The 25,095-nt window shown below is 42.5% G+C and overlaps 2 protein-coding genes across 4 annotated transcripts in view; one reads left to right on the forward strand and one right to left on the reverse strand.

The window, feature by feature from the left end:
• Nucleotides 1-335: 335 nt before the first annotated feature.
• NDUFAF5 (NADH:ubiquinone oxidoreductase complex assembly factor 5) lies at nucleotides 336-25,000 on the reverse strand. 3 transcript variants are annotated; one of them, XM_005902030.3, is made up of 11 exons: nucleotides 24,678-24,989; nucleotides 22,279-22,319; nucleotides 19,486-19,549; nucleotides 16,314-16,361; nucleotides 14,889-14,992; nucleotides 14,192-14,231; nucleotides 11,269-11,466; nucleotides 7,846-7,906; nucleotides 1,029-1,112; nucleotides 616-698; nucleotides 336-447 (listed from the first exon to the last, which is right to left on the reverse strand). In XM_005902030.3, the coding sequence occupies exons 1-11, from the start codon at nucleotides 24,897-24,899 to the stop codon at nucleotides 355-357; spliced, it is 1,038 nt and encodes a 345-aa protein (XP_005902092.2). In that variant the 5' UTR covers nucleotides 24,900-24,989; the 3' UTR covers nucleotides 336-354. The 3 variants fall into 3 exon arrangements, with proteins under 3 accessions (XP_005902092.2, XP_070238067.1, XP_070238066.1); XM_070381966.1 differs by lacking the exon at nucleotides 11,269-11,466 and having other exon boundaries at nucleotides 24,678-25,000; XM_070381965.1 differs by lacking the exon at nucleotides 16,314-16,361 and having other exon boundaries at nucleotides 24,678-24,992.
• The window catches only part of ESF1 (ESF1 nucleolar pre-rRNA processing protein homolog), a 65,666-nt gene continuing 65,534 nt past the window's right edge, over nucleotides 24,964-25,095 (forward strand). Inside the window, exon 1 of the mRNA XM_070381962.1 lies at nucleotides 24,964-25,091. The gene's annotated coding sequence lies outside the window, so the exon portion shown is untranslated. The remainder of the gene's footprint in view (nucleotides 25,092-25,095) is intronic.

Genomic DNA, 25,095 nt, shown 5'->3' on the forward strand with positions numbered 1-25,095 from the left:
CAGACAGAGGGAAAGGTACAAAATGTTAGTGTGAGTGGTGTTTTTCTATCAGGTCAAGCATTTATATACATGAACATCTTTGGATTTTTCAGAGATACCTTCTTGCTTTTAGGCTGATTCTGCAAACAAGTCTCTCAAATTACTAGATAATAATATCCATATTAAAATAGAAAACATGTGAAATTGAAATCACTACTAAATATAGATGGAGTATCAGGCGATTCTAATTATTAGAAAAATCTGATGGTAAATAGCTTATATATTGCTTCTTGCTTCAGAATGCAGTAATTTTAGATATGAAAGTTACCAATCACTGATGAGAAGTCTGGACTACATTAACATTGAATAAAATATTTATTGTGACTTCTTCCCTTGTGACATAAGATCGTTTATTTTTCCGAGCTCTCCAAACGATACTGTTGCCGAACCTCTTTCAGCTGGTCTCGCCTGAAAATAATAAACAGGAAGGATGTTACGAATACGTACCTATAGCTCTAATTAAACCCTTTAATGCTGTCTTATATTTAAAAAAAAAAAAAATCCCCCACCCTAAGTAAATAAATAAAAAGAAAATGGAAACATCAACCCAGGAAGAAAAGTGATCAATATTAATACCTGTGAATCATGATATTTCCATCCTATCATGTAATAGATCTGATATGTGGCAGGCACAGAACCATCCTCATTTCTGTACATTTCTATAAAAACAAATCACGGTTACAGTCTGAAAAAAATGCAAGTAGGAAAAAAAAAATCTATTCAAAAAAAGTATGTTCTCCAAAGAGAAATGAATATTAGAATACTCATGGGATTCTGAGAAAGGCTCTTGTGAAAAAATCCTCAACACTGAGAAGCTGACAGTAAAGAAGCACGGCTTTGGGGGAAAAGGATACACAGCCACAGGATCTGTGTTTTGAGAGAAGGACAAGAAATCTGAAGGTGCCTTAAAAAGGACAATGCGATTTTAGGGGATAAGGATGACAGGGATGGTCAGCGAGCCTGGCTGGGAGAACGGGCAGCCTCCTTACCTTGGTACACTGCTGCAGCTGCCAGCATCGTGTCTCGGTGCAGGAGGGCTTTTCTATTCCAAGCACAGTTACTCTCACCCATCCCTAAAAACACACTAGAGGTTTGAGATGATTCAGCAACACCCAAGCAGCTCAATGGCCCAGATTTAATCTTCTCTCGTTCAACGGAATACCTGTCCCCCCATCTCTGACAGTCACGTAAGATAAATAATCTCCTTTTGCTCTCAGATCATAGTCAGTGACCTGCAGGCAAAGCTACTTGGAGCTTCTGGGTAGTGAGACAAGTCAAATTCCAGGAGGCAAGCCCCATAAGCACGCTTTTTTTGGCAGCAGGGGACTATGGGAAGTCAGCTGGGCCAAAGCAAGGCCACAGGCCCTGCACGCAAGTCATCAGGAGCTGGCAAGGGTCTTTCTAGTGATGCCACGTTTCACGCCCTTTTCAGTGGCTCTTTGAAGGACAGGACATTGGCGAAACACCTCACTCCTTCTAAGCCATAAATCTAAGAATGAACGTGAAATCTGCAAGGGGGTTTGAAGACTCATTGCACTGGGGTCTTCTGCGTTGCAGGTGGATTCTTTTCCAGCTGAGCTACCAAGGAAGCCTGAAGACTCATTAGGTTGTACCAAAACTACAACGTGTTTTCAGATTTTACAACGTTTTACTGATCCCAGATTAGGAAACAATTATGTGCATTCTCTTCAGGGGCACTTTTCTTAATGTTTTAAAAAAAGAAATTTTTAGATTTCTTTCCTTCAAACTGATAGCTAAAAGCTAGGATTATGTTATCTTCTTGTTCACTAAAATTTAATGTTATATATTTAATATTTTTAATGCATACAGTCAAATGAAATTACTTTGAAAGCCCACATTTTAAACTAGCTTGCAAAATTAAAAGAATCAAAATTAAAAACCCTTTACATTTAGTCTCTATATATTATATGATCAAAAATCAGTTTCTTAGTTTGGTTTTTCTACTTTTAGAAGAGATACAAATAAAATTCCCAATGTCAATGTTCTTTAGTTTTTTAAAAGTAATAATCTCCCAGGTTTCCAATGGCCTTATGAAAAACAATCAACAAATTAGATGGAATGAGTAAATCTGTTTGCTTTCTCCAATCCCAAAAGGTCCTTATTATTCCCTAAAATAATGAAACTCTGATACTAAAAGCAATGTGCCATATCCTGTGAGTAAAACAGTCCCAATTCATTAACAACAAGAGACATATTATACAAACTAGTATCAAGAGATGAATCAACGTGAAGAGGGTGGATCTTATTCTTGCAGTCATGAAGTAGCTAGATGACCTTAGGTCCATCGCTCTGGGGCCTCAAGGTGGCCAGGCTAGATGATCTCTGAAGGCTTCCAACACTAAAATTTTAACCCATTACACAATCCAATATAAAAAAAAACCTCCCACGTAATGACTATCAACTGCAACAAGAGACCAGAGGCAAACCGGGACTCGTACTGGAAGGATTTATTGCTGATGACAATAAATGGTGCAGTGGTGCTTTCATTTAACTTCCCATTTGCTATGACTTACACAGGAGAGGCAACACCAGTGAAAAAAGGGTTTAATTTTTTTACTGGAAATACTTAATGCACCAGAAATTCTAAATGCCTTCTACATAACTGGTATCGTGCTGTGCTAAGTCACTTCAGTCATGTCCAACCTCTTTGTGACCCTATGGACTGCAGCCTGCCAGGCTCCTCCGTCCATGGGGATTCTCTAGGCAAAAATACTAGAATGGGTTGCTCTGCCTTCCTCCAGGGAATCTTCCAAACCCAGGGATAGAACCCAGGTCTCTCGCATTGCAGGCGGATTCTTTACTGTCTGAGCTACCAGGGAAGCCCAAGAATACTGGAGTGGGTTGCCACGCCCTCCTCCAGGGATCTTCCTGACCCAGCGATTGAACCCACGTCTCTTACGTCTCCGGCATTGGCAGGTGGGTTCTTGACCACTAGTGCCACCTGGGAAGCGCGAAGAACCGATATACGGATATACTAATTAAGATTATTAGGCACATTGATTTCCGATACAGAAACCCAAAGACACTAATGCGCTACTAACTGTTGCTAGGGACACCTACCCTTCCCTCACATGAGAACCTTCTCCTTTGAGAAGCAGTGTCATGTGGCACACAAAGTCTAGTCTTTGGGATCATAATTCCAGCTCTGGCCCTTAAATAACCTGGGGCAAAGTCATTTTCGCTCTATTAAACTCAAGTTTTAACACCTTTATAACACAGCCTGGTAGACCTTTCCTGGAGACCACCTGGGAAACAGATCTGGGGACTTCTGACCAGCTCTGGGCTTTGGGATAACAGAAGGATTTGGGTAACTGTTTAGACTCTCACAGTGTTTTTAAGGTTAAGTTCAATTGCTTATTTAAAAAAAAAGGTCTAATTTATTATGGTTTACTAGGAACAATACTGAGTATTGTCTAAAAAAATAACAACTGAACTTACCTTAAAACTACTGTGAAAGCCTCCAAAACTTCTCATGTGTTCCTCAGCTGATACGCAACTTGTTTTGCAAAATTAGGTCAATGTTCTGGACTTTCTTCTGTGAATGAATAATAGCAGCTTAAATGAGAAACACCACCACCATCAAGAAAAAAGTGTAACATGATGTAAAATGCCGAAAACCCTAGGGACAGTAGCACCGTCTTCCAGTCTGCAGAGCAGCACCTCCGGGAGTCTGCCAAGCGTCCCCTCGGGCACTCGCCCCTCGACCACCCTCCTTCCCCCGCCAGCTGCCTCAGGGCTCTCCGGGGGACAGTGGCCGACATCTCAGAATGTGAGTGAGGCTGCGACCCTGGGCTTAACCCCTGGCTCTAGCATTTACCCAAGCACTGCACCTTGGGCTAGTCACTCCTCTGTGCCCAGTCTCCTCACGCAAAACAGGAGAGGTGAACCGTGCTAGCCGGTCTCCCCTTCCTCACGAACAGGCCTCATAAACGATGCTGGAGGGTGAGCCTGCTCTCACATCAATCTGACTGTCCCTCCTCTGCACGAAATTCTCCCAACAGACTGCAGGGCTCCCCTGATAAAGTCTAGAAAAGCCTCTGATGGACCCGCCTACATCACTTCCCATCATCCTCCTGTTCTACCTATTTGAGCAATGCTGAATTACAATGCAGTTTCCCAGTTAGGAAAGTGGAGGCTGAGTGTCCCCTCTGGAGTCTCCGTGAGTTTACACAGGCCTTTCCCTTGGCCTGGAATGCAAGGCCTGGCCCTCAGAGGGGCACCCACCCCTTCCTTCTTCCAGCATGAACTCACTTCAGCTTAGGTGCTGCCTTTTCTGCAGAAGCATCCCTGATTCCCTAAGCAGACTTAGGGATTTTTCTCTGTGTTTCTGCCTGCACTTTTTAAAAAGAATTATCTCACTTTACAGTTAAAAGCATATGTCTATCTGTGCGTGTCTCTTTCTCCACTAGAGCATATGTTCCTTATGATCAGAAACTGTTATTTCCACACTGGCTCAGTTGGCTGTACATGGTAGATGCTCAATAAACAGTAAGTGAATGAATATAAAATCAACCAGTTAATGTTTCTATCAATGTTGATAAACATTAGTTTTACAAGTTATCTTTAGATAATTCCTCTTAATCCTCTTAAGAATAAGAAACTTTATTAAAGACTAAAAGACATGATTTGTGTAAAAGGCTTTACAGTAAAGACAAACACTGGCAAAGCCGCTTACAGGTGAATATTAGGCAACAGTTCCTCAAAATATGACTGACTGAAACCAGCAGGGGGAGGGAAGGCGGGGTTATCAACTGGAAAGGGGCATGACGCAATCTTCGAGGGGCTGAAAAGGTACTAGTCTGTGGTTTATATAATATCTGAAAATACAAGCAGCTGTACAGTTACAATTAGTGCATTTTACTGAACACCTAGGGTAATGCCTATGCTCCATGAAGACCCAGATCATCTGGCTGACACCCTCTCCCACTCCCGCTGTCAGACACCAGGCTCCCAGGCCCTCCTCTGATTGAGCGAAGGGTTTGGCACCTGGCACAGCTTCCCTCTGTACCCCAGGTGGTGCCACCATCCTGGAGGACTTCAAGGTTAATAACTGGCAAGCACCAGGGCCTCTAAGACTTCTGAGGCTCCTTACGACCCGTGGGATTCTCCGTCACACCACCTGCCATCACACCTGTAACGTGTCCTGGATGAGTCAGCACTTGTAACTGCTTCACTTCTAAAATCACCAATCCAAACGTCCCATTTTCTGACCATATCCTCCTTCCTTCAAGCGTGTTCATGTATTTCAACTACGATCATCCTCTGACCTCCTCTACTTTCTCCCAGTCCATCAGCTCCTCCTCCCCCTTCTTTTATTACTTACTTTTTCTTTCAGCTTAGATTTTTGCCCTGTTATCTCAGTTACACTCTTGGAATTCTCTTCTGCCTATGTCTTCTTGTTACTCTCAATTAGTAAAGCCCCAAGCCAGACTGATGCAACTGTGTTTTGTGCCAGGTCCCCAGCTGCCAGCTATTGTCAGAGAAAGTCACACATGCATCTGACCAACTTCAAATGTGTCCTTCAAATTTGATAACTCTCCCTGATCCATTCACCTTCCTATTCTCTACAGTGACTATATCAAATCTCTATGCTATGCTAAGTCACTTCAGTCGTGTCTGACTCTGTGCGACCCCACAGACGGCAGCCCAACAGGCTCCCCCGTCCCTGGGATTCTCCAGGCAAGAACACTGGAGTGGGTTGCCATTTCCTTCTCCAATGCATGAAAGTGAAAAGTGAAAGTGAAGTCGCTCAGTCATGTCCCACTCCTAGCGACCCCATTGACTGCAGCCTACCAGGCTCCTCCGTCCATGGGATTTTCCAGGCAAGAGTACTGGAGTGGGATGCCATTGCCTTTTCCTCATTTGCAAACCTCTTACCTTTTGAGTCTCACTCTGCTTGAAGGAGAGCATTGATCCATCAGATGGGAACCTCCTGCTATCAAACCAAACACCCATGACCACTGCACCGTCCCTCTTCCCTTCCATGTGGGCCTGTCTGCTCTTGTCCAAGGGCAACCGTCCTCCTCTTATCTCATCCCCTTCCACCTTCTCGGGTACCTGACCTGATTAATTGTCCTCTCTCTTCTAGAATCACTTCTTCTATGGAAGCACTTAGGTTCTAATCAACTGTTCAATAAATTCAAGTCTTGAGATGAAACATAATAAAAAACTTCAGCCCATCTCCCATTCCTCTCCCTGACTCACACCTGTAGCCTTGCCCTCTCTCCCCTCTTCTTCATAATCAAGTTTCTTGAGAAGACGGATGCCTGCCACCCTAGCCACCCCCTCCATAGGCGTCAACCTACTCCCCTTCCCTCTGCCTCTCCCACCAAGCCCATGCCAACAGCAGAGCGCTCCCTGTGGTCACCAAAGCCTCCTCATCCTCCGTCAGTGGGCTTTCCTCCAGTCCACATCGTGCTTCTGAGCAGCATTTGACGCTCCCTCTGCTTTGAACTCTTTAGGGTCTCTTAGTCTAGGTAATACGATCCCGTTCTGCTGTTTCTCCTTAGCACCCTGCTAGCTACACATCCTCAGTCTCTGCAGGCTCCTCCTCTTCTTACGCACTCACCGCGCGTTAGGTTCCTAAAGGCTCCGGACCAGGCCACTTTCTCTTCTCGCTTCAGGCCGCTGCTTCTCATACCACCTATTGCCAGTGACTCACAATGTTTACCTGGGCCACTTGCCTCCTCCGAGCTGCACAGCCACACACTCAACCCCTACCTCATGTCTCACCTCGGGGATTTCAGAAGCACTTCCCACCCAACATGCGCAGGTGTGAATTCAAGAGCTGTCCCTGCTCACACTTGGCTGTCTTCCACTGCTTCTCTATCAGTGAAGGGCACCATCTATCTGGCTGTGAGAGCTAGAAACTCAGTGCCAGGCTGGAAACGCCTCTCTCCTTATCAGCCCACATGTAATCCATCAGCAGGAACTGTCACGTTTCTCTCCTAAATGTCTCCTGAATCCAAACCATTCGCTTCTCACCATCTCTACTGTCACCACCTTAGTCCAAACCACCGTCACTTCTCAGTAAGCTTTACAGCAACGTCTCCCTAGTAATTTATCTGCCAATCCACCTAAAGATACAAAATCTGACATCATGACCCTTCCCCCATTAAAATATCTCAAGGGGCATTTTAAGAAAAAAGACAAACAATCTTAACAAAGGCTACAAGGCCCCCATCTACCCGCCCATTTAATCAGTCCTCTCTTCTTTCCACTCCCGATATTCCAGCCACAATGCCCCTCTTTCGGTTCTCGCCATGTTCTTTCCCGCAACAGGGCCTTTGCACACGTTGCTCTTCCTGCTTCACCCAGTGGCCTCACCTCATTTTTCAGGGCACAGCCATCGCTTCCTTAGACAGGACTTCACTGACTCTCCCAGACCAGGACCTAGCCCACCTAACCCTCTGGCAACCCCCAGTCCTACAGTAAGCCAGCTACTTGCTGTCTTGTGCCTGGATCCAAGCTGCCCAGCACTGCTTGAGAAAGTCACTGAGGTGTCCTGCCATTCTCACACGCTCCTTCAAGATAGTCCTGCTGGCCTTTCGTGGGCAGTCACCAAGTTCCCCTACTGCACAGTGCCTACCACAAGCCTAGTTTAACATTTATCATCGTGGCTGCTGCCTCATGTCGGCTGCACCCAGCTTGTATTAAAAACTCCATCAAGACAGTCTACTTTCTCCTTACCCAGTGTATCTCCAGGGCTTGGCCCCAGTGCCTGCACAGTCAGCTCGCAAAATATGACTCTTAAAAGGGGCCTACAAATTCCTTAAAGTGTCTTACCTTGTAAATCTTCCATCAATTCAAACATCCCAGGATAGTTAACTTGAATTTCATCAGTGTCCTATTTAAAAAGAAAGCAGAATCTTCATTTGGCGTTCATTACTAAGGATCCAGATCAGAGAAGAAGTCGCAGAAATGCCCCAGACTGATCTCTCACAGTAAGCAGGAACCTTCTTTGCAATCCTCTTTGCAGGTATTATCTCCCTTACACTTGATTTACAAAGATTTCAAATTGCAGGGTACATGCTTGCCATTTTAACAGTAACCTTCCTATAACGCCATCAACTGTTTCTAATTCTCTCCTTGGGATTCACACAAATAAAGTCTGTTCTGTACTCTGTAAACTATCCTTTTCTTTCAGTCTTTGAAAAGTCTTCTAGGACACTGTAACTTTCTAGGGGAGGGTTAGGCTTCTAGACAAAATCCTTACACATGCCAACTTCATTTTTCTCTACATAGTCAATATTAATCTCTCTCTCTTTAAATGTGATACCCAGAGTCAAATAGGGTCATCTCCCAAGATGCTTCCATCCTACTCCCAGTGCTGCAGCAACCTGCATGGACTAGTTTAGGAACGGACACACAGCTGGACAGACACAGTTTATTTCTTGAGTGACCTGGTGAGCAATGTGTCCCACTCTTTCTCAAGTTCGATACAGGAGTTCACTGTTGGGACAGTGGCAGAGAGCACTGATGCTCCCCAAATACCCAGGTACTCCTGGACATTTCACAGCCCCACACATGTCTTTTGGCAAAAGAAAAATGAGGTGGAGGCAGGTAATAAATAGCTAGGGAGCCTTTTCCAGGGCATGTCTGGGGCAGTGACCTTAGGGGACACAAGGCCCAGATGGCACAACTACAGGATGGAGATGAGCTGCCCAGCCAGAATGGCTGGGATTGATAAAAATTGTGTGTTAGCCACTCAGATGTAGGAGTTTTTCTACAATGGAAACTAACCCTGAATATAAAACACTTCCTTTTTTCCCCATGATATCAAAATCCTGCACATAAGTCAAACTTCATCACATTGGCACTACTTTTGAAGCATCCAGATCTTTTTGTGTTCTGTAGCTTTATCTAATATCTGTCCAATTTTGGACTTAATCTTGCACAGAATCAAGTACAAAACCCTAAAGAACAGTTATCGAAAATATCCATTTTAATTCCTAAAGAAACATAAAACAAAATGACCAATTACCTTTTTTTTTAAACATTAGAGACACAGAATTACTTAGAAGCAGGAAATTAACATGTACTGTTGATGAGGCATGTCAATTAATGCTACCTTATAGATAGTAATTATACATGTCAAACTCTGAAATGCATAGATTCTTTGACTCAGCAATTTGACAGACGTGCAGAGATTATGTGTAAAAGAAAATTCATGGCAACACTGTTTGAAAGAATATAATAAACAAACTGAAAACAATCTAAATGTCCATTAACAAAGAAAAGGTTAAATAAAGTGTACCTGTTCAATGAAATACTATATGAAAAGTGAAAGTGAAAGTCGCTCAGTCATGTCCGACTCTTTGCAACCCCATGGACTACACAGTCCGTGGGATTCTCCAGGCCAGAATACTGGAGTGGGGAGCCTTTCCCTTCTCCAGGGGATCTTCCCAACCCAGGGATCGAACCCAGGTCTCCTGCATTGCAGGTGGATTCTTTACCAGCCGAGCCACAAGGGAAGCCCACAATACTATATAGCTGTCAAAAAAAAAAGAACGTGGTGGGTGTATGTTTGTAGCGGAAGATCTCTAAGACAAGCTACTGACTGGGGGAAAAAAGACTATGCATATAGAAAAAAGAAAAAGAGTATATATATTGTTGTATATGTATGTTTAAGCAATATAACTGCACTCCAATCTGTGAGGAAGAAAGTCTGAAAGGACATACACGACAGTTGACAGAAGGCATCCATGTGGAGAGGGACGGGGGCGGGGAGGGGAGGTGTCAGAGGCAGGAGACCGCGGCTCATCTTAGACCTGCGAGTTACTCTCTCTCTCTGTCTGGTTTTCTTTTCTTTTTTTTTAAACACATGCGTGGATTAAGACCATCTCTGGATAGTCCATTTCTTCTATATATTTTTCTACATTGGGAAACTATTTTTAAAAAGAGATTTTAAGATGAAAAAAAAAAAAGAATTCCTTCTAGGCTGATGCCTACCATTAAACAATACCCTGTGAAAACATTTCAATGAAACCAACTAAAAGCACCATCTCCTTCTCAATCAAAAGAGCACCAAAATAGCCTTGTCAAAGGTCTTATTCAAATCAAGATGAAGGACAATATTCACAGTTTTCTCCTAATATACTAGTCTGGAAATGATTCTGAAAGGAAATGAGTTCCACTTAGAACGGCAACTAATTAAAAAAATAATTCATTAAGAGGGTCATATGTGTAAATATATGATATTAATTTAACTTGATTTCACTTTAAAAATAAAAATCCATTGCAATATAAAAGTAATATACTAACGTTATATGCAACATAAACCTGCATAATTGATTATATAAAAGCTTTTTTGCATAGGAGTTTTTGAAAATTATTCAGGATGCAATGTTAAAATAGCACTTTGGAGACAATGTATATGTCTCCAGGAACAAATCTGCATAAATTTATTATTAAATTACCCTCTAATTTTATAAACTATAGAGAAGATCATACACCAATGGGAATCTTTCTGGAACACATAACCCACTTTACAACTTAGAAAACTGCATGTTGTTAACATAATTTAGCTTTCTTTTGATGACTCAGGATAGAAGTTTCATCTTTTTCCTCACGGGCGACAACCTTTGAGTCCCTAACATTCCTGTTGAGCTGTCTGACCAGGCACGAGCTCCTCACACGCCCTGAGGGCTGTGTCACCTCCTGTCTAGCGTCTCTCCCCTTCCCTCCCAGCCCCTTCCCAACATCAGAGGCCCTGCTAGTCTGCGCTCCTTGCTTTCTGTCAGATCGTGGACGGACATGACCAGCCATTTTGGTGGGCTGATTTTATGACGTATACTCACACTACACCTCCTTAAAAAGTTATTTTAATTTTAAGCCTGTCTAACCTGATCTAACCCTGGGCCTCATGAAGGCACATTCTCTCACCTCCACCTCACATGACATCACTTTCCTTGAGAGCTGGTGGGAGAGGCTGTGCTGTGAACACTCCTGACACCTCCTTCCTTCCCGTCAGGGATGCTCTGTCTCTCGTGGTACACCCAACTCTGGATTTGAAGGGTGTGATGGTCAAGCAGGTCTTAGAAAATAGCCTCACTGCTAAATGAGGTACTTTTCTTTTTGAGTTACTTATTTAGGTAACAAATAACTAAAAATTTTACATTCCTACCTTGTGTCAATCAAGATAAAAAGAGAGAGAGATTATTTCTGAAAGGTGTGATTAATGGGTTACTCGATTCTCTTGATAGTTACCACAGTCAGAGTATTAAAGCCAGCTCTCCCAAGCAGATGTCCTAAGTCATTGACAGCAGTGAAAGGGGAGACGTGCGGAGAAAAGCCCCCTTCCCTCTCTGTTTCCGCTAACTGTAAGGAACACCGGAGTTCAAAGAGCGTGTCACCTCCAAACATTGCACCAATGAACACGCCATCTGGTTTTAAAACATAATGAATCTGTAATAAATACAAACAACAACACGATTCAAAATTTCAGACACAAAACTGTTAAAAGAATAAATACATGGAATCAGTATTTCATGATTACCATTCTTATTCTGTCAAGTTAAAAACCAGATGATTTAATAAATAATACGTAGACAACCAACTATCAGAAAGGCTCTGCAGGATATTATTGTAAAGACAGATAAACATTTACTGATAGTGTTAATATCTATAAGATACATTACATGCTTTCAAACTTTTTAATAATAGACAAAACTTACTTTTTCAATCAGTGAAACACTGAAAGAACAAGATTTTTGATGTGGTAGGTTACAGAAATCGCTGTCCTCCCTGCATCTGTGCCCTTAGACATGTCACTTTGTAACAGCCCCACTGGGAGAATCTGGAGCAGCCCCACGACTTGCTCTGACCAGAGAGTGCAGAGCGAGTGACAGTACGGCAGTGCCGAGGGCTCGATGGCCCTGCTGCTTCCGCCTGCTCTCTAGGGGCCCTGTGTACGGGCCACGCTGTGAACAAGCCTGAGCTGGTCTGCGGAAGGATGACAGGAGGAGACGTGGGGATCAGCCAGGAGTCCAGCTGCAGCCATCTGACAGCTCTGGGGCAAGCCACCCCCAGGTCAGACATGTGGGTGAACCAAGCCAGACCCAGAAGCATCTCCTAAGTCCGGCCCAAATCCCTAACTTACAAAATCGTGAGTTACTTTTTTAAAACACAAAGTTGAGGTGGCTTATTAAGCAGAAAAATCTAATTTATAGGGAAGCCATGATGACTCACAACTAAAATGTCTAGTAATATCTTAGTTAAATATTAACATATCAATTAGTTTAGTTACACACAGAATTAAGGAGAAGTAACCAACTTATTTTTCAGCTGTAAAACAAAAACCATTCTTAATTGGTAACTTAAAAGAGCAGTGACGATCAATTCCAGAATCATAAATGTTTTATTCAATGACTCTTGGAACTACGTCTGTAACTAGTTTGACTCTACTTTCATATAGGGCAAGGTGAACTCCGAAGTAAATCCGAACCCACATCACAGTAGGCTACTCTAATTCAAGTGAACATCTTGAATGCGTATTTAAAATATTATGAAGCAATTTTATATAAAACAGTATATAAGCAAACTGACCGTACAAATCTTTTTCCTTAGGTCCCTTCAGTGTTACTTCCTTCTCTTGCCACCAAACTCTCATAGAATTAAAGTACCTAAAATTATCAGTTTGTTTCTACCTCAGAGGGCTTATCAGTTCCCGTGGATTTCACAAGAATGACTTTCCAGTCTCTACCTTGAGACTGGACAGCTTCCCAGGATCTTATATTTATCTTTGGGCTGCTGGCGCCATAGACATTTGTCTCTTGGCAAACGTACCCCTCGTCCTTCCCCATGGCATCCAACATACACAGACACATGTTCTCAAACCAACTCCCCTTTCCAACTGCTATATTTCTGTTAATCACCATCTTCTAGTCCCTTTATCTGATCATTACCATTCTTTCCCCTACTCTTACTAATTATCTCCAGTCACCTAGACTCAAAACTTGAAGGCAAGCTTTCACTCCTGACTCTCTTCAATCTTCAGTGCTAACCAGCCACCAGACTGTTGACTCTTACTTTGCAGAGTCCTGAAGACCTCTCTCTTCCCTTTATCTCCACAGTCCATGGGGTCGCAGAGAGTCAGGCACGACTGAGCGACTGAACAACAACTGCCGCCTAGGTTCAGTTTATTTCATGCCTGGACCACGGACACAGTCTCTCTTCAACTTGACCGACTTTCCGCATCAGTTTTCTATTTAGCAAGATGCAGCTGTCTTGCAGAGTTATTTCACACATGCATAAAACAGAGCAGAGTGGCTGGCAAACAGTACGTGCGTAAGATACGGTAGTTATTCTCCTGCCCAGCAGCTTCTTAATCATGTCACTTTCCTCTTCAAAATGCGCTAGTGGCTCTGGATCGCATAAAGAATAAACTCCCAGTTGCTCACCCTGTCACTGAGTCCTCTAACGTTGGTCCCGATACCCCTCATCTACACCTGGCACTATCCCCTCCTCCCCCAGGCTTCCTCTCTGTCCTTGTGGGCTTCCCAGGCGCTCACACTTCCCATCTATCCCAGGATCCGGCCTTCCTGGAATGCATGCCCACTCCAAATACGACCTGTCCTTTGAGGCCCTGTTCAAGAAATTTCTTCCTCTTGAAGCTTTCCTAGGCCACTCCAAGCCACAGTGATCTCCTTCTCTCCTCTGAACATAACTCACCCCTTCCTTACCTGTTTGCTGATAAATATCAACCAACAAACATTTATCAGCCCTGTCTTAGTACAAAGCATGGGTGAAGTACAGATGGGTTCCTACCCAGAAAAAATTTATAGACAATTAAGGAAGAAAAGAAAGCCACACATAAAATTTCTCACGATAGCAATACTATTTTGAATAAGTTTTAAATATTTATGAAAACTTTAGTAACATCTCCATAATTATGTTTATAGAATTCTCTGGGAGCGGGGAGTCACTCATATACTTCCTAATATGGCAAAGGGGTACCAAGTGTGTCCAGCCCACAGAAGATAATATATTTTTTATTTGCTTCCATTTCCCATTGTCAAAAATGTAAAACAGAAACCATCTATCAGTTTCTGTGTAAAAACAGGCACATCTATAATTTGCTAACGATAAACAAAATAACACAGGCTATTAGAAACGGCACTAAGTTTCTTACCTGTTCAAGTGCTCTAGGAAGGTCATTCACCCAGTGCAAACTAAAATACGAAAACACATATCTGTTTTAGCTTAATCTGTATAATTAATTAGTACAAGAATCACTAACATAGCAAGCCACAGAGAAGGTGTAACTGTGGGTGTTTGAAAGTGCACATCAAAATCCACTGCTTGTTGGGATTTCCCCGGTAGTCCAGTGGTTAGGGCTCTATGCTTCCAATGCAGGGGGCCTGGGTTCAATCTCCGGTCAGGGAACTAAGATTCTGAATGCAGTGGCCAAAAAATAAATTCCTTAAGGAAAATAATTCACTGTTTTCATATAAGTTTTAAAATAAAAATATTAGGGGATAACCTTCCTTTTGTCACAGGAGAAGCCTTTAATATTACCTTACAACTTTAGAGCATAACACACCTATTTTGGGGGCTTCCCAGGTGGCACTAGTGGTAAAGAGCCCACCTGCCAATGCAGAAGACTTAAGAGATGCGGGTTCGATCCCTGAGTCAGAAGAACTCCTGAAGGAGGGCATGGCAGCCCACTCCAGTATTCTTGCCTGGAGAATCCCATGGACAGAGGAGCCTGGTGGGCTACTGTCCGTGGGGTCCCACAGAGTCAGACATGACTGAGGCGACTTGGCACACACACATGCATACTATTTTTAACACACATATATTTTTTTAAGTACAAATGGATTACCAACCTTAAACTGCTAACCACCAGGTCAAACGTATTTTCTCTGAAGGGAAGAAATTCTTCATCAGCTAAAACACTGACAGTAGGAATTTCTGTTTCTAAGGCATTTTTCTAAAGGTTAAAAATAAAAGTTCAAAAACACATTTATATAACACCTTAATTATTAACACAATCATTGTTTGCTAAACATAAGTCATGTTATATTTACTTGACAGTGTCTAGTTCTTAAAAATTAAAAAAGCAGCCAAAGAGAAACCACTAAAAAAGTATATCTTAAGTGACACCTAAGACTGGCCAGAAAAAATGGCTAGCTGGTTGGAAAAACAAATGGGATGACCACATCACACCAAACCAAACTTCAGAAAGCTGAGAGTCTCAGTGGAATAATCAAAGCCAAAAAAAGTACTAGGAAAATATGGGTGCACGCTTTAGACTCTTAGATGAAAACGCCAAAGTAAGTATGACTCAAAAACCAGAAACTACAAAAGGAAAGATCAATACACTTAATATAAACTGATCAAAACTTCTAAAAAGCAATAAACAATGTAAACAACATGTCTGGGAGAAAATTTATAAAATACGTGAAGAAAAATTAATATCCCTAGAAGACACGTTCTTACAAACCACCTAAAATAAGAACAGCCAATAGAGGACCAAGAGACAGGCACGTCACAAAATTACTGACCAAAGTCACAGATGAAAAAGTACTCACAGCCAAAAGGTATCAACAGCTACCTGGTTGCTCTAGCAATCGGAGAAATGAAAATAAAAAGGACGAAACTCTACTTTCCACCTATTAGACTGACAAAGACAAAATAACTGGCCTACTGTTGCCAACGAGGAGGAGGAAAGAGGGCTTTCGTTTAATACTGTTGTTCAGTCTTCAAAGGGCAGTCTAGAGACGGATGTTAAAAACTGAAAGGTGAACATCAATGAATCCATACACTCCACTCTTGGGAGTGGAGTAAATGTAACTGTCAAGTAAATATTCCCAGGGAGAAAAATAAATCAAACCCAGAAAGTTGCTTTATACGAAGATGCTCACTGCAGTGTTGGTTATTGAGAAGCTAGAAATTTAGTAAATAAAGCATGGAATATTTCCACACTACATGTGTGTGTGCACCCATCACTCACTGATACAAAAGAATGGCATGTCAGCATAATACTGTTTGTACAAAGCTGTGATGGGGAGACAGCTATATGTCTACAAAGACACAGATGAAAATGTCACCAGCAGTTGCTTGAGTGGTGGGATTAATGGTGATTTTTCCTTTCCCTTTAGATTTCCCCTACTGTTTAATTCTTCTTTATTTGTAGTATAATCAGAAAAAAAAAAGAGCTCATTTCATTCTGAAGGAAATAATAATAAAAAGTACAGAACTAAAAACCAAACCAGGAGGTCAGAAATTAATAGCACTGAAAAGCTACCTACCAAAGCATTTTCTGCAATGTCTGTTTGGAAAAACTTTCCAACAGTTTCCTGCAATGCAATAAAGTTGATCAGAACCCAGTAACAAAACAACTGCTGAAACTGCTGAAGGAAAAAGTGATAATTTGATTAATTTTCAGCTCTGTAAGGGTATTTTTCTGCATATAATTAGTATGGTACACAAACACCTTTAATAACACATATTATGTTACATAGAATTAAATGTATGTAGCCAACCATATATGTAATATATTTAACAGTATTTAATAAAATAGAGAACATAGGTGTGAATAATCAGCATCTTCAGTTTACTCCACTGGGCTAAGGTCTTACGTGTTAACTTTTCCATAATACGCTAAGAGCTAGTCCTCATTCTCGTGACACAGAAGATCTGGAATGGTTTTCCTGCCTTTAGTTGTTATTCAAAGAGATTGCAAAGAGTAAAGAAAGACCTAACAAACACAGATGCGTGGGAGGGCCTCAGTGGTTTCTCCCCTCTTTTTCACGCATCCTTTCTTCCTTCCCAAAGCAAAGGGCATCCCGATACTTCCTGCCCAGAGGGCACTTTCCACCGTGCCCTCTCTTCTCCAGGAGCCTGCTCTTCCGTCCACTACCTCTCCAGTCTTCAGTCTCTATCTTCTGCTGCTTCTTCCCTCACCTTACAACTCCTCTCCTCTACCCACCTTACGGCTGTCTTGTTTGTAATCCACAGCACTCCTTCTCGCAGAGTTCCCCTCGATTCTTGGTGCTCTATTTCCACCCTCACTGCTCTACTCACATGCTTTATAAAAATCACTCATAACCGACTCATCAGCTGCAGCCGTCTGTTCCCCCTGCTCTCGGTCCTACGTCACTTGACCTCTTAGAAGCTCGGCGCTGATGACGGGCTCCTAGAAACCTCCTCAGTACTGTTCTGCCCTGCTTTCCCTTCTCTGTGAGAAACCCCAGTCCTCTCTCCTTCACCCTGACTACTTCGTGAAGAAGGTGCCTGCCCACAACATGGAAAGGCTACCTTACCTCAACATTCTACCACTCTCTGGAGGCTGCTGCTGACCACAGGGCAACTGGTATGCTGTACGTGTTTAACTACAGCCCTCAAAAAACAAAAACGTGCCCTGAGCTGCAGGGTCTGATGATTTCCACAGTGTAACCACCCCAGCACTGGTGGGTTTCATGCAAGCAACACAGTGCTGTCCAGCGGAGCACTGGGAAGAGAGGCGCACAATGGTCTCTCTAGAAAGCCAGCTCCAGCACATCAGTGCGAGGGGTGAACGCTAGGTGGGTCACATCATCTCTCCTCGTCTCTCACTTGAAGATTTCAACTAAGAGACTGGGAGATGGGGCGGCCGCTCCCAGGCTTGGAGGAGTGTGTAGACTTCAGGGGAAGGCTGGCGAATGCGTAACAACTGGCTTTTGGCGGGCCCTGCTTTGTAGCGTTTGCCAACTTCCATAAAGTATAACTCCCGCCATGGCTGAGTTTAGGCTGTTGAAACAACGTCACTAACACAGAGTTGGGAAAAGATGCTATCAGCCAGTGCTCATGAGTCAGGAGGAGGCAGCTGCAGCACACTCAGAGTCCGGTTCTCACATGCGCATCTCATGCTCTGACTGAAGAACACCAGGGTCAGCCCTGGGGTCGGGGGGCGGGCAGAGGGAGAAGCCAGCCGTGTAGTATGTCAGCAGGACCTCCATTCTGATGTGTCAGAGTCCCCACCCTCGGGAGGCCTGGATGTGCTTCCAGATCCTTGAGTAGTGTAAGAGCCTCTAAGCAATGAATGTCCTAGTGTTTGAACTGGCTCAGGGGATTTCGTCTTACAATCCACTGTCTTATTTAGGCACTTGACATCTTACTTACTGGGCGTCCCAGCTGGCGCCAGTGGTAAAGAACTCGACTGCCAATGCAGGAGATATAAGAGATGTGTGTTCGATCCCTGGGTCGGGAAGATCCCCTGGAGGTGGACATGGCAACCCACTCCAGTATTCCTGCCTGGAGAGTCTCATGGACAGAGAAGTCTGGCGGGCTACAGTCGTAAGGTCGTAAAGAGTCAGACGCCCTGAGGCAACATAGCGTGCACGCCTATCTTACTTTCTTCCAATACAAGTGTGGAAGATTCCTTTCTATACACTGGCCCCGAGAGCTTACCTATCACCAAGATCTGTAGATTCTACCAGGTCTCCTGTACACCCTGGCTTTATATACTGCTGTCTCCACACTGGCAGCTGGCCTTTCTCTCTCACGCCCACACTTGCCTTTGACACAACCCTCTAACTGGTCTGTTTCTCTATACTCTGTCTTCTTCAATCCCTCCTACACACCATCCCCAAACTAACCTTCCTTAAGCATCACTGATCACACCCTACAGCTTGCCACTTCTGCCTTCCCTCCAGCCATGCCTTACATTCCAATCGCTACAAGCACCAGTCCAGAGTCTATCAAATCTCGGGTCAGATGCTATGCCTTTCAGAAGTCTCTGGTCATATGAACTCCGCTGATTTTCCTTTCCCTTAACTACTGTTGCAGTTTAATGACTGTATCAATTCCATGGCATTTATTATTATCAATGACAATGTTTTCAGAGACTTATCACATACCCCTCCCCTGTCTTGGCACAAGTGTACACTTTTTCGTTAAGTAGATTTGATATAGAAATCCCACTTTGATCTGTGTCCAGCATAGTGTCTATTTAGAGAGGCTAAAACAATTAATGAATATTTTTTGATCTGAATTACAAAATGAAAAATAAAATAGTATATACATTAATAAAGACTATTTATACTTAATCACACACAAAAGTTTCTAACCAAATGATAAACTGAATACGTTCCATAGATTAAAAAAAAAAGCTTAATCACACGTCCCAGATGAATGTCAATGTGATTTTGACTGTGATTTATAAAAAATATTTGAACAAAGTGGAAATAACACACAATGTATCGTATATAGACTTAGAGAAACTACCAGTGGGAACGCTATATAAAATGGATTCAAAGAAAAAATCATTGAAGAAAAAACACAGGAGTAGACATAAAACCTTTGGTTCTATCACTTAAAAAATAACAAATGAGCAATTCTGATGTCATCAAAATCTAAATATGATACAGACTGAATTAAGAAACTTTTTCTTTAAAACTGGCCAATTTTATCTCTCTAAGTTAAGTCATTCAATAAATATACCTTATTCAAGTGTTCTGCTACGTAACCTCGTCCACAACCAACATCCAACGCAAGACGAAAGTCTCTGAAAAACAGACACAGAAGTTATGCTTTGTCTATAATAATACAGCCCCCATAAAGTGATTATTAAAAACAAATTTTTCTTAAGAAAAAAGATTCTTGTGAATACAACTTTCAAACAAGTCCTATCATCTGCCTGCTCCCTCACATCACCAGATGTCTCCATCAGAGAACACACTGGGCATGGCAAGGCTGTTCAGCCAAGCCACTCCCAGGGCCTCCCAACCAAAGGCTTTCCACAAGGCTGCTCCACGACATGGATCTGAAGCACTGATTTAGTGCAGGTACTTAAACAGATGGGGAAACAATGGGAACAGTGACAGACTCTATTTTCTTGGGCTCCAAAATCACTGAAGGTGGTGACTGCAGCCATGAAATTAAAAGATGCTTCCTCCTTGGAAGAAAAGCTATGACCAATCTAGACAGCATATTACAAAGCAGAGACATTACTTTGGCAACAAAGGTCCATCTAGTCAAAGCTATGGTTTTTCCAGTGGTCATATATGGATGTGAGAGTTGGACCATAAAGAAGGCTGAATGCTGAAGAACTGATGCTTTTGAGCTGTGGTGTTGGAGAAAGACTCTTGAGAGTCCCTTGGACTGCAAAGAGATAAAACCAGTCAATCCTAAAGGAAATCAATCCTGAATATTCATTAGAAGGACTGATGCTGAAGCTGAAGCTCCAATACTTTGGCCACCTGATGTGAAGAGCTGACTCACTGAAAAAGACCCAGATGCTGGGAAAGCCTGAAGGCGGGAGGAGAAGGGAACAACAGAGGATGAGATGGTTGGATGGCATCACTGACTCAATGGACATGAGTTTGAGTAAGCTCCGGGAGATGATGAAGAGAGGGAAGCCTGGCGTGCTGCAGTCCATGGGGTTGCAAAGAGTCGGACATGACTGAGTGACTGAACAATTTTAATCTGATAATATACTCAGACAAAGAATGAAGAGAAGTTAATGTAATTAACCTGAAAATATGTGGCATACCTATCAGGAACTTACTACTTATCCCTATTTCTCAAATTTGTTGTGGCAGCAGATAACTTAGAAATTACTATGTGAAATACTATGAAATATAACATGATAAACTAAAACCCAAATAAACCATCAACTAAATAACAGCTTTTACTGAAATCTTATCAGGTTCAAATCACTGGGCTAAGTGTACAGTTAAGTATGTCAATCCAAGGTCATTCAGCTAATAAGCAGCAGTCAGACTTGAATTCAGTCAGAAAGAATCCTGACCAGAACTCCTATCCACTATGCTATGCTGTCTCCTCCAAACGTATCGTCTCATACTAAATCACTTTACACATCCAACTGTGGATCACAGGTTTATGAAAAATTTGTGACAATTTTTAAAGAAACTTCATGCACTAGTAAATTTTTTCCTATTGGAACTGAGAGTCCCTTTGTAATTTCTGTTAAAAACCTATGTCACAAATATAGAACACCAGTACACAGCTGGAGAACCACTGGGGAGAGAACGTCTAGTATACCCAATGCCCTGTGTCTTGACTGTGCACACAGGAAAGCATACAGCCTTTGCAATCACAAAGACATGAGTCAGAATTCTAGGCTTGCAATTTACTAGCTCTGTGAACACAGACAAGAGATTTAATCTTGCTGGATCTCAGTTTTCCCATCTATAAAATGGGTTGGTATGAGAATTTTATCCAGCACGTAAAGTATTTAGCACAGTACAAATGTTCAACAATAGTTAGGAGTTTTTAATATTATTACCATGGATTCTAACAGTATTAAGTGAGCCTCAGATAGCACAAATAAGACATCTAATAATCTGTTGTGTTCGTTTTAAAATATAAACATAAGATCAGCATTGACAATTCTTGCTAATAATAGAAGATCAGTGTAAGACATTTTAGATTGGTATTTTTAATAATTTAATTCCAAAGAGTTAACTGTTATTTTAAGACATGATTTTGTAGCTGCAATCACAGTTTTCTCCACAGACTTGTGTTTTGCTGAGTATAATGACATAGAAAGATTACAAAATTCAATCTGATTTGGAAAATTTAATGTTTCATTTATTAAATCGCAAATGATCTAAAATCCAGGCAAATGAATGACTATATCACAAAGAATTAGCTACTTTTCAGATTTTTAAGATAATGAAACTAATGAAGTAGATGAAATGAAGGTGGCTTTCGCAACAATGAAGAATTTTCTTTAATTTTATGAAACTGATTCACCTCATGACTCTTTCAAGTAGCCAGGATATATCTAAAATATGATTTTAAGAGTTTGTGATTTTACAAAATTTTCCTTTTTTAACATAGACAAATGTAATAAATTCATCCCATATTGGTCTAATTTAATGGATGTCTTTTACACAGAAGAGCACAAAAAGTGATCTGCTAATATCACAGAGCAGTTCTATAGCAAAGCCATTATTTAACTGGGGTTCCTGATACCTGTGCAAGTGAAAGCACTTAACTTTTTAAGTCTCCAAAAGTTGTGTTGAAAGTGAAAGTGTTAGTCGCTTAGTCATGTCAGACTCCTTGTGACCCCATGGACTGCAACCCACCAGGCTCTCCTGCCCATGGGATTCTCTTGGCAAGAATATTGGAGTGGGTTGCCATGCCCTTCTCCGGGGGATCTTCCCAACCCAGGGATCCAACCCCGGTCTCCCACATTGTAGGCAGATTCTTTACCATTTGAGCCACCAGGGAAATTGATTGTATTTTATTATGACAGTCATCACTTACCTGGCTATGTCATACACTCGATCTGCAATCCGACTTCCAACCTGACAGATTACAAGAGGCAATGATGTACAAAAGTAAAGATGAGTATGTTTAACAGAGAAATAACACTTTTCCGAGTAATCAACAATCCATAGGTTACTTATATTTCAACATGTTGAGTTCCCTTTATCCCTTTTTCAATTTGACCTCAGCAACTTTAAAAATTCTGAATAGGAACATCATAAATAAAAATAATCAAGGAAACACATTGAGTTAATTACCTCAGAAGTCAATTTAAGGAAAGAAGACTAAATTCTGTATATCTATGACTTTATATTTCATGTGCTGCAAGAGTGCAAAGACAAAAAGCAACAGGATACCCTAATTCAAAAAAAAAAAGGCAACAGAAACATAACAAGTATATCATCCACAGATATTAGTGTGAGGTACATGAAAGTGAAAAATTAGTTAGCTGGGGATTATTACAGATCAATGTATAAGTGATCATTTAATAAAAACTAATTATTTGTTAACTATTAACAAATTTTGTGGAACTCCTAAATGAATAAATAACTTTTCTGAGCAACATCTGAAAATTAGAAGTCAGCCACATTTAAAGAAACCTCCTCAATCCCAATCCAATTTAAAAGAGGTCATAAGGCAGGTGCCTCCTTTTGCTCGGCTAGGCTTCATACAGCAGGAATAAAGATGTGGGATACTAATATTCCCCACATTCCACTCATTCCCTGGTAAACATCACATAGTTTCTACTGGGACTTGAAAGCTCAGAACAGAATATATGTGTATTTTCTTTGGGAGGTGAGGTGGGGAGGAAGAGTAAGGGAGAAGGGACAGCAGAAGTCTTTTCCCAGAGGAGTCCACTCTGTGCATCGTTACTGATATGAATACCTTTTGTTTATTATTTTAAAAGACTGTCGTATACTTTATCTTATTTATTCTAGTCTTAAAGAACGGTGAGGCCTCAGTCAAGTTGTAATCCAGGTGCCTTTCCTGGAAGAGAGTGTCTGGAAACTCACATCTTCTAAATATTTATATGTGTCACCCTGAGAACAGAGTCAGTCATCTGATCTAGCCAGGACCTCCACAAAGTTCTGCCCAGAGTAGGAGCTCAGTAAGTGTTGGCTGCAATGGCTTCAAAGAGCTCATCACACTTGATTTCAATTTTGGTCTATCCCTGAAGAAGCACTTACATAGGCCTGAACTCTGTGCTGCCTATTCAGAGAGTAGAACTGGCTCAAGTCCCTAGTCCACCTGGGTAAAGAGGAAGAGGTCTCTCAAACCAGCACAGATAAATCAGAGATCTTAATTCATCTTAATGAATCTTCCTAAAAGATGAATCAGATCCCATCACTTCACTGCTGAAAACCATTCAACAGCCTCCCATTCCTCTAGACTCTAGAGCCATGTTGGCCAATAGGAAAACAATCAGAGCCACAAGAGCGACTTAAGATTTTCTGGTGAAAGTGTTGAAAGTGTTAGTTACTCAGTCGTGTCCGACTCTTTGTGACCCCATGAACTGTAGCTCACCAGGCTCCTCTGTCCATGGATTTCTCCAGGCAAGTGGATTGCTATGCCCTTCTCCAAAGATTTTCTAGTAGCCATTTTAAAAAGAGTAAAGAAGTTGATTTTCACCCAAAATATCAAAATAGAGTTTCAACGTGTAATTAATATAAAAATATATTAAGGAAATATTTTACATCCTATTTCCATATTAATTCACTGAAACCCACTGTATTTTACACTTACTGCACATCTCAAAGGGACATTTCAAGTGCTCAAAAGCAGCATGTGGCCAGAAATTACCACATAGAATGTACAGCTGAGATAGAGAAGAAAATCCAAAGTTCTTACCCATTAAGGCCCTCCTGACTTAGGCACTCCCTTACCTCCCACTGGAGCTTTCCTGGAGGCCTTGACAAGGCCCTTTTGACTTCAGGGCCTCTGGGTTCGTCTTCCCCTTTACCTGCAAAGCTTCGCCCCGACATCCCCCAGATTCCAGCTTGATTAATTTCTTGCCTCGTCGTCTGCCCCCGACCAGCGCAGTGACTTTACTACTTCACTTCACTACCTGGCCTTACTTCATTAGCTGAAATTACCTTTTCGGTTCACTGTCTCGTCTCTCAAAAGAATGAAATCTCTTGAGAGCAGCGGTCTTGCTTTGCCCCAGGTACGCCTGTAACTCAAGTATTAATGCTATCCGCCGAGAACATGAATGAATGAATGAATCGCACCTTGCAACCACCGGCGCCCGGCCCCCGCGCGATTACAGCAGAGGCCCAGACAGGCAGGGCGGCCTCTCAAGGTCACACGGCGAGGTGGGGGCGTTCGGGTCCTGGCCGGAGATCCGACACCCGAAGTCAAGGCGCTGAGCCACCCTCCGCGCCGTCTCGCAGACTCACCTCCTCCTTCAAGTAGTCGAACTTCATCGGCTCCGGCTGCCGGGCCGCCCAGTTCTTTTGCTTTCTCTTCAAATCCCGATCGAAGATGTTGAAGGCTTTGGGCGAGGCACCACTTGGGGAAGAGGCGCCAGAGGCCACCGTCCTGAGGCCGAGGTTCTTCACGGGGACCCCTGCCGCCGGCAGCCGCCGCCACGAGAACCGAAGCGGGGTAAGCAGAGGCATCTCCAGCGTATACACCCGCGGCCGGCTCGGCTATCGAGCGCATGCGCCGAGGCTACGGCAAGGACGCCGGAGCACTTCGCGGAGGGAAAGCGGAGGAAGTTTGGCCCAGTTCGCGTGCCTTCACGGCGGTGTGTCTCGCAGAGGATTGTGGGTGTGGGGCCCCATGTGACGCCGTGAGAGGATTCGGAGTCGGTGA

This window comes from Bos mutus, chromosome 13, assembly GCF_027580195.1.
Source record: "Bos mutus isolate GX-2022 chromosome 13, NWIPB_WYAK_1.1, whole genome shotgun sequence".
Lineage (NCBI taxonomy): Eukaryota > Metazoa > Chordata > Mammalia > Artiodactyla > Bovidae > Bos > Bos mutus.

What these genes read in the sequence shown, in the direction of transcription:
- NDUFAF5 (XM_005902030.3), bottom strand. Translation starts at nt 24,899, where the DNA reads ATGCCTCTGCTTACCCCGCTTCGGTTCTCGTGGCGGCGGCTGCCGGCG. An exon ending in TCGACTACTTGAAGGAGGAG is followed by an intron (nt 22,320 to 24,677) that starts GTGAGTCTGCGA and finishes GTAATCTGTCAG; the next exon opens with GTTGGAAGTCGGATTGCAGA. An exon ending in CTGGTGGTTAGCAGTTTAAG is followed by an intron (nt 14,232 to 14,888) that starts GTTGGTAATCCA and finishes TTCGTATTTTAG; the next exon opens with TTTGCACTGGGTGAATGACC.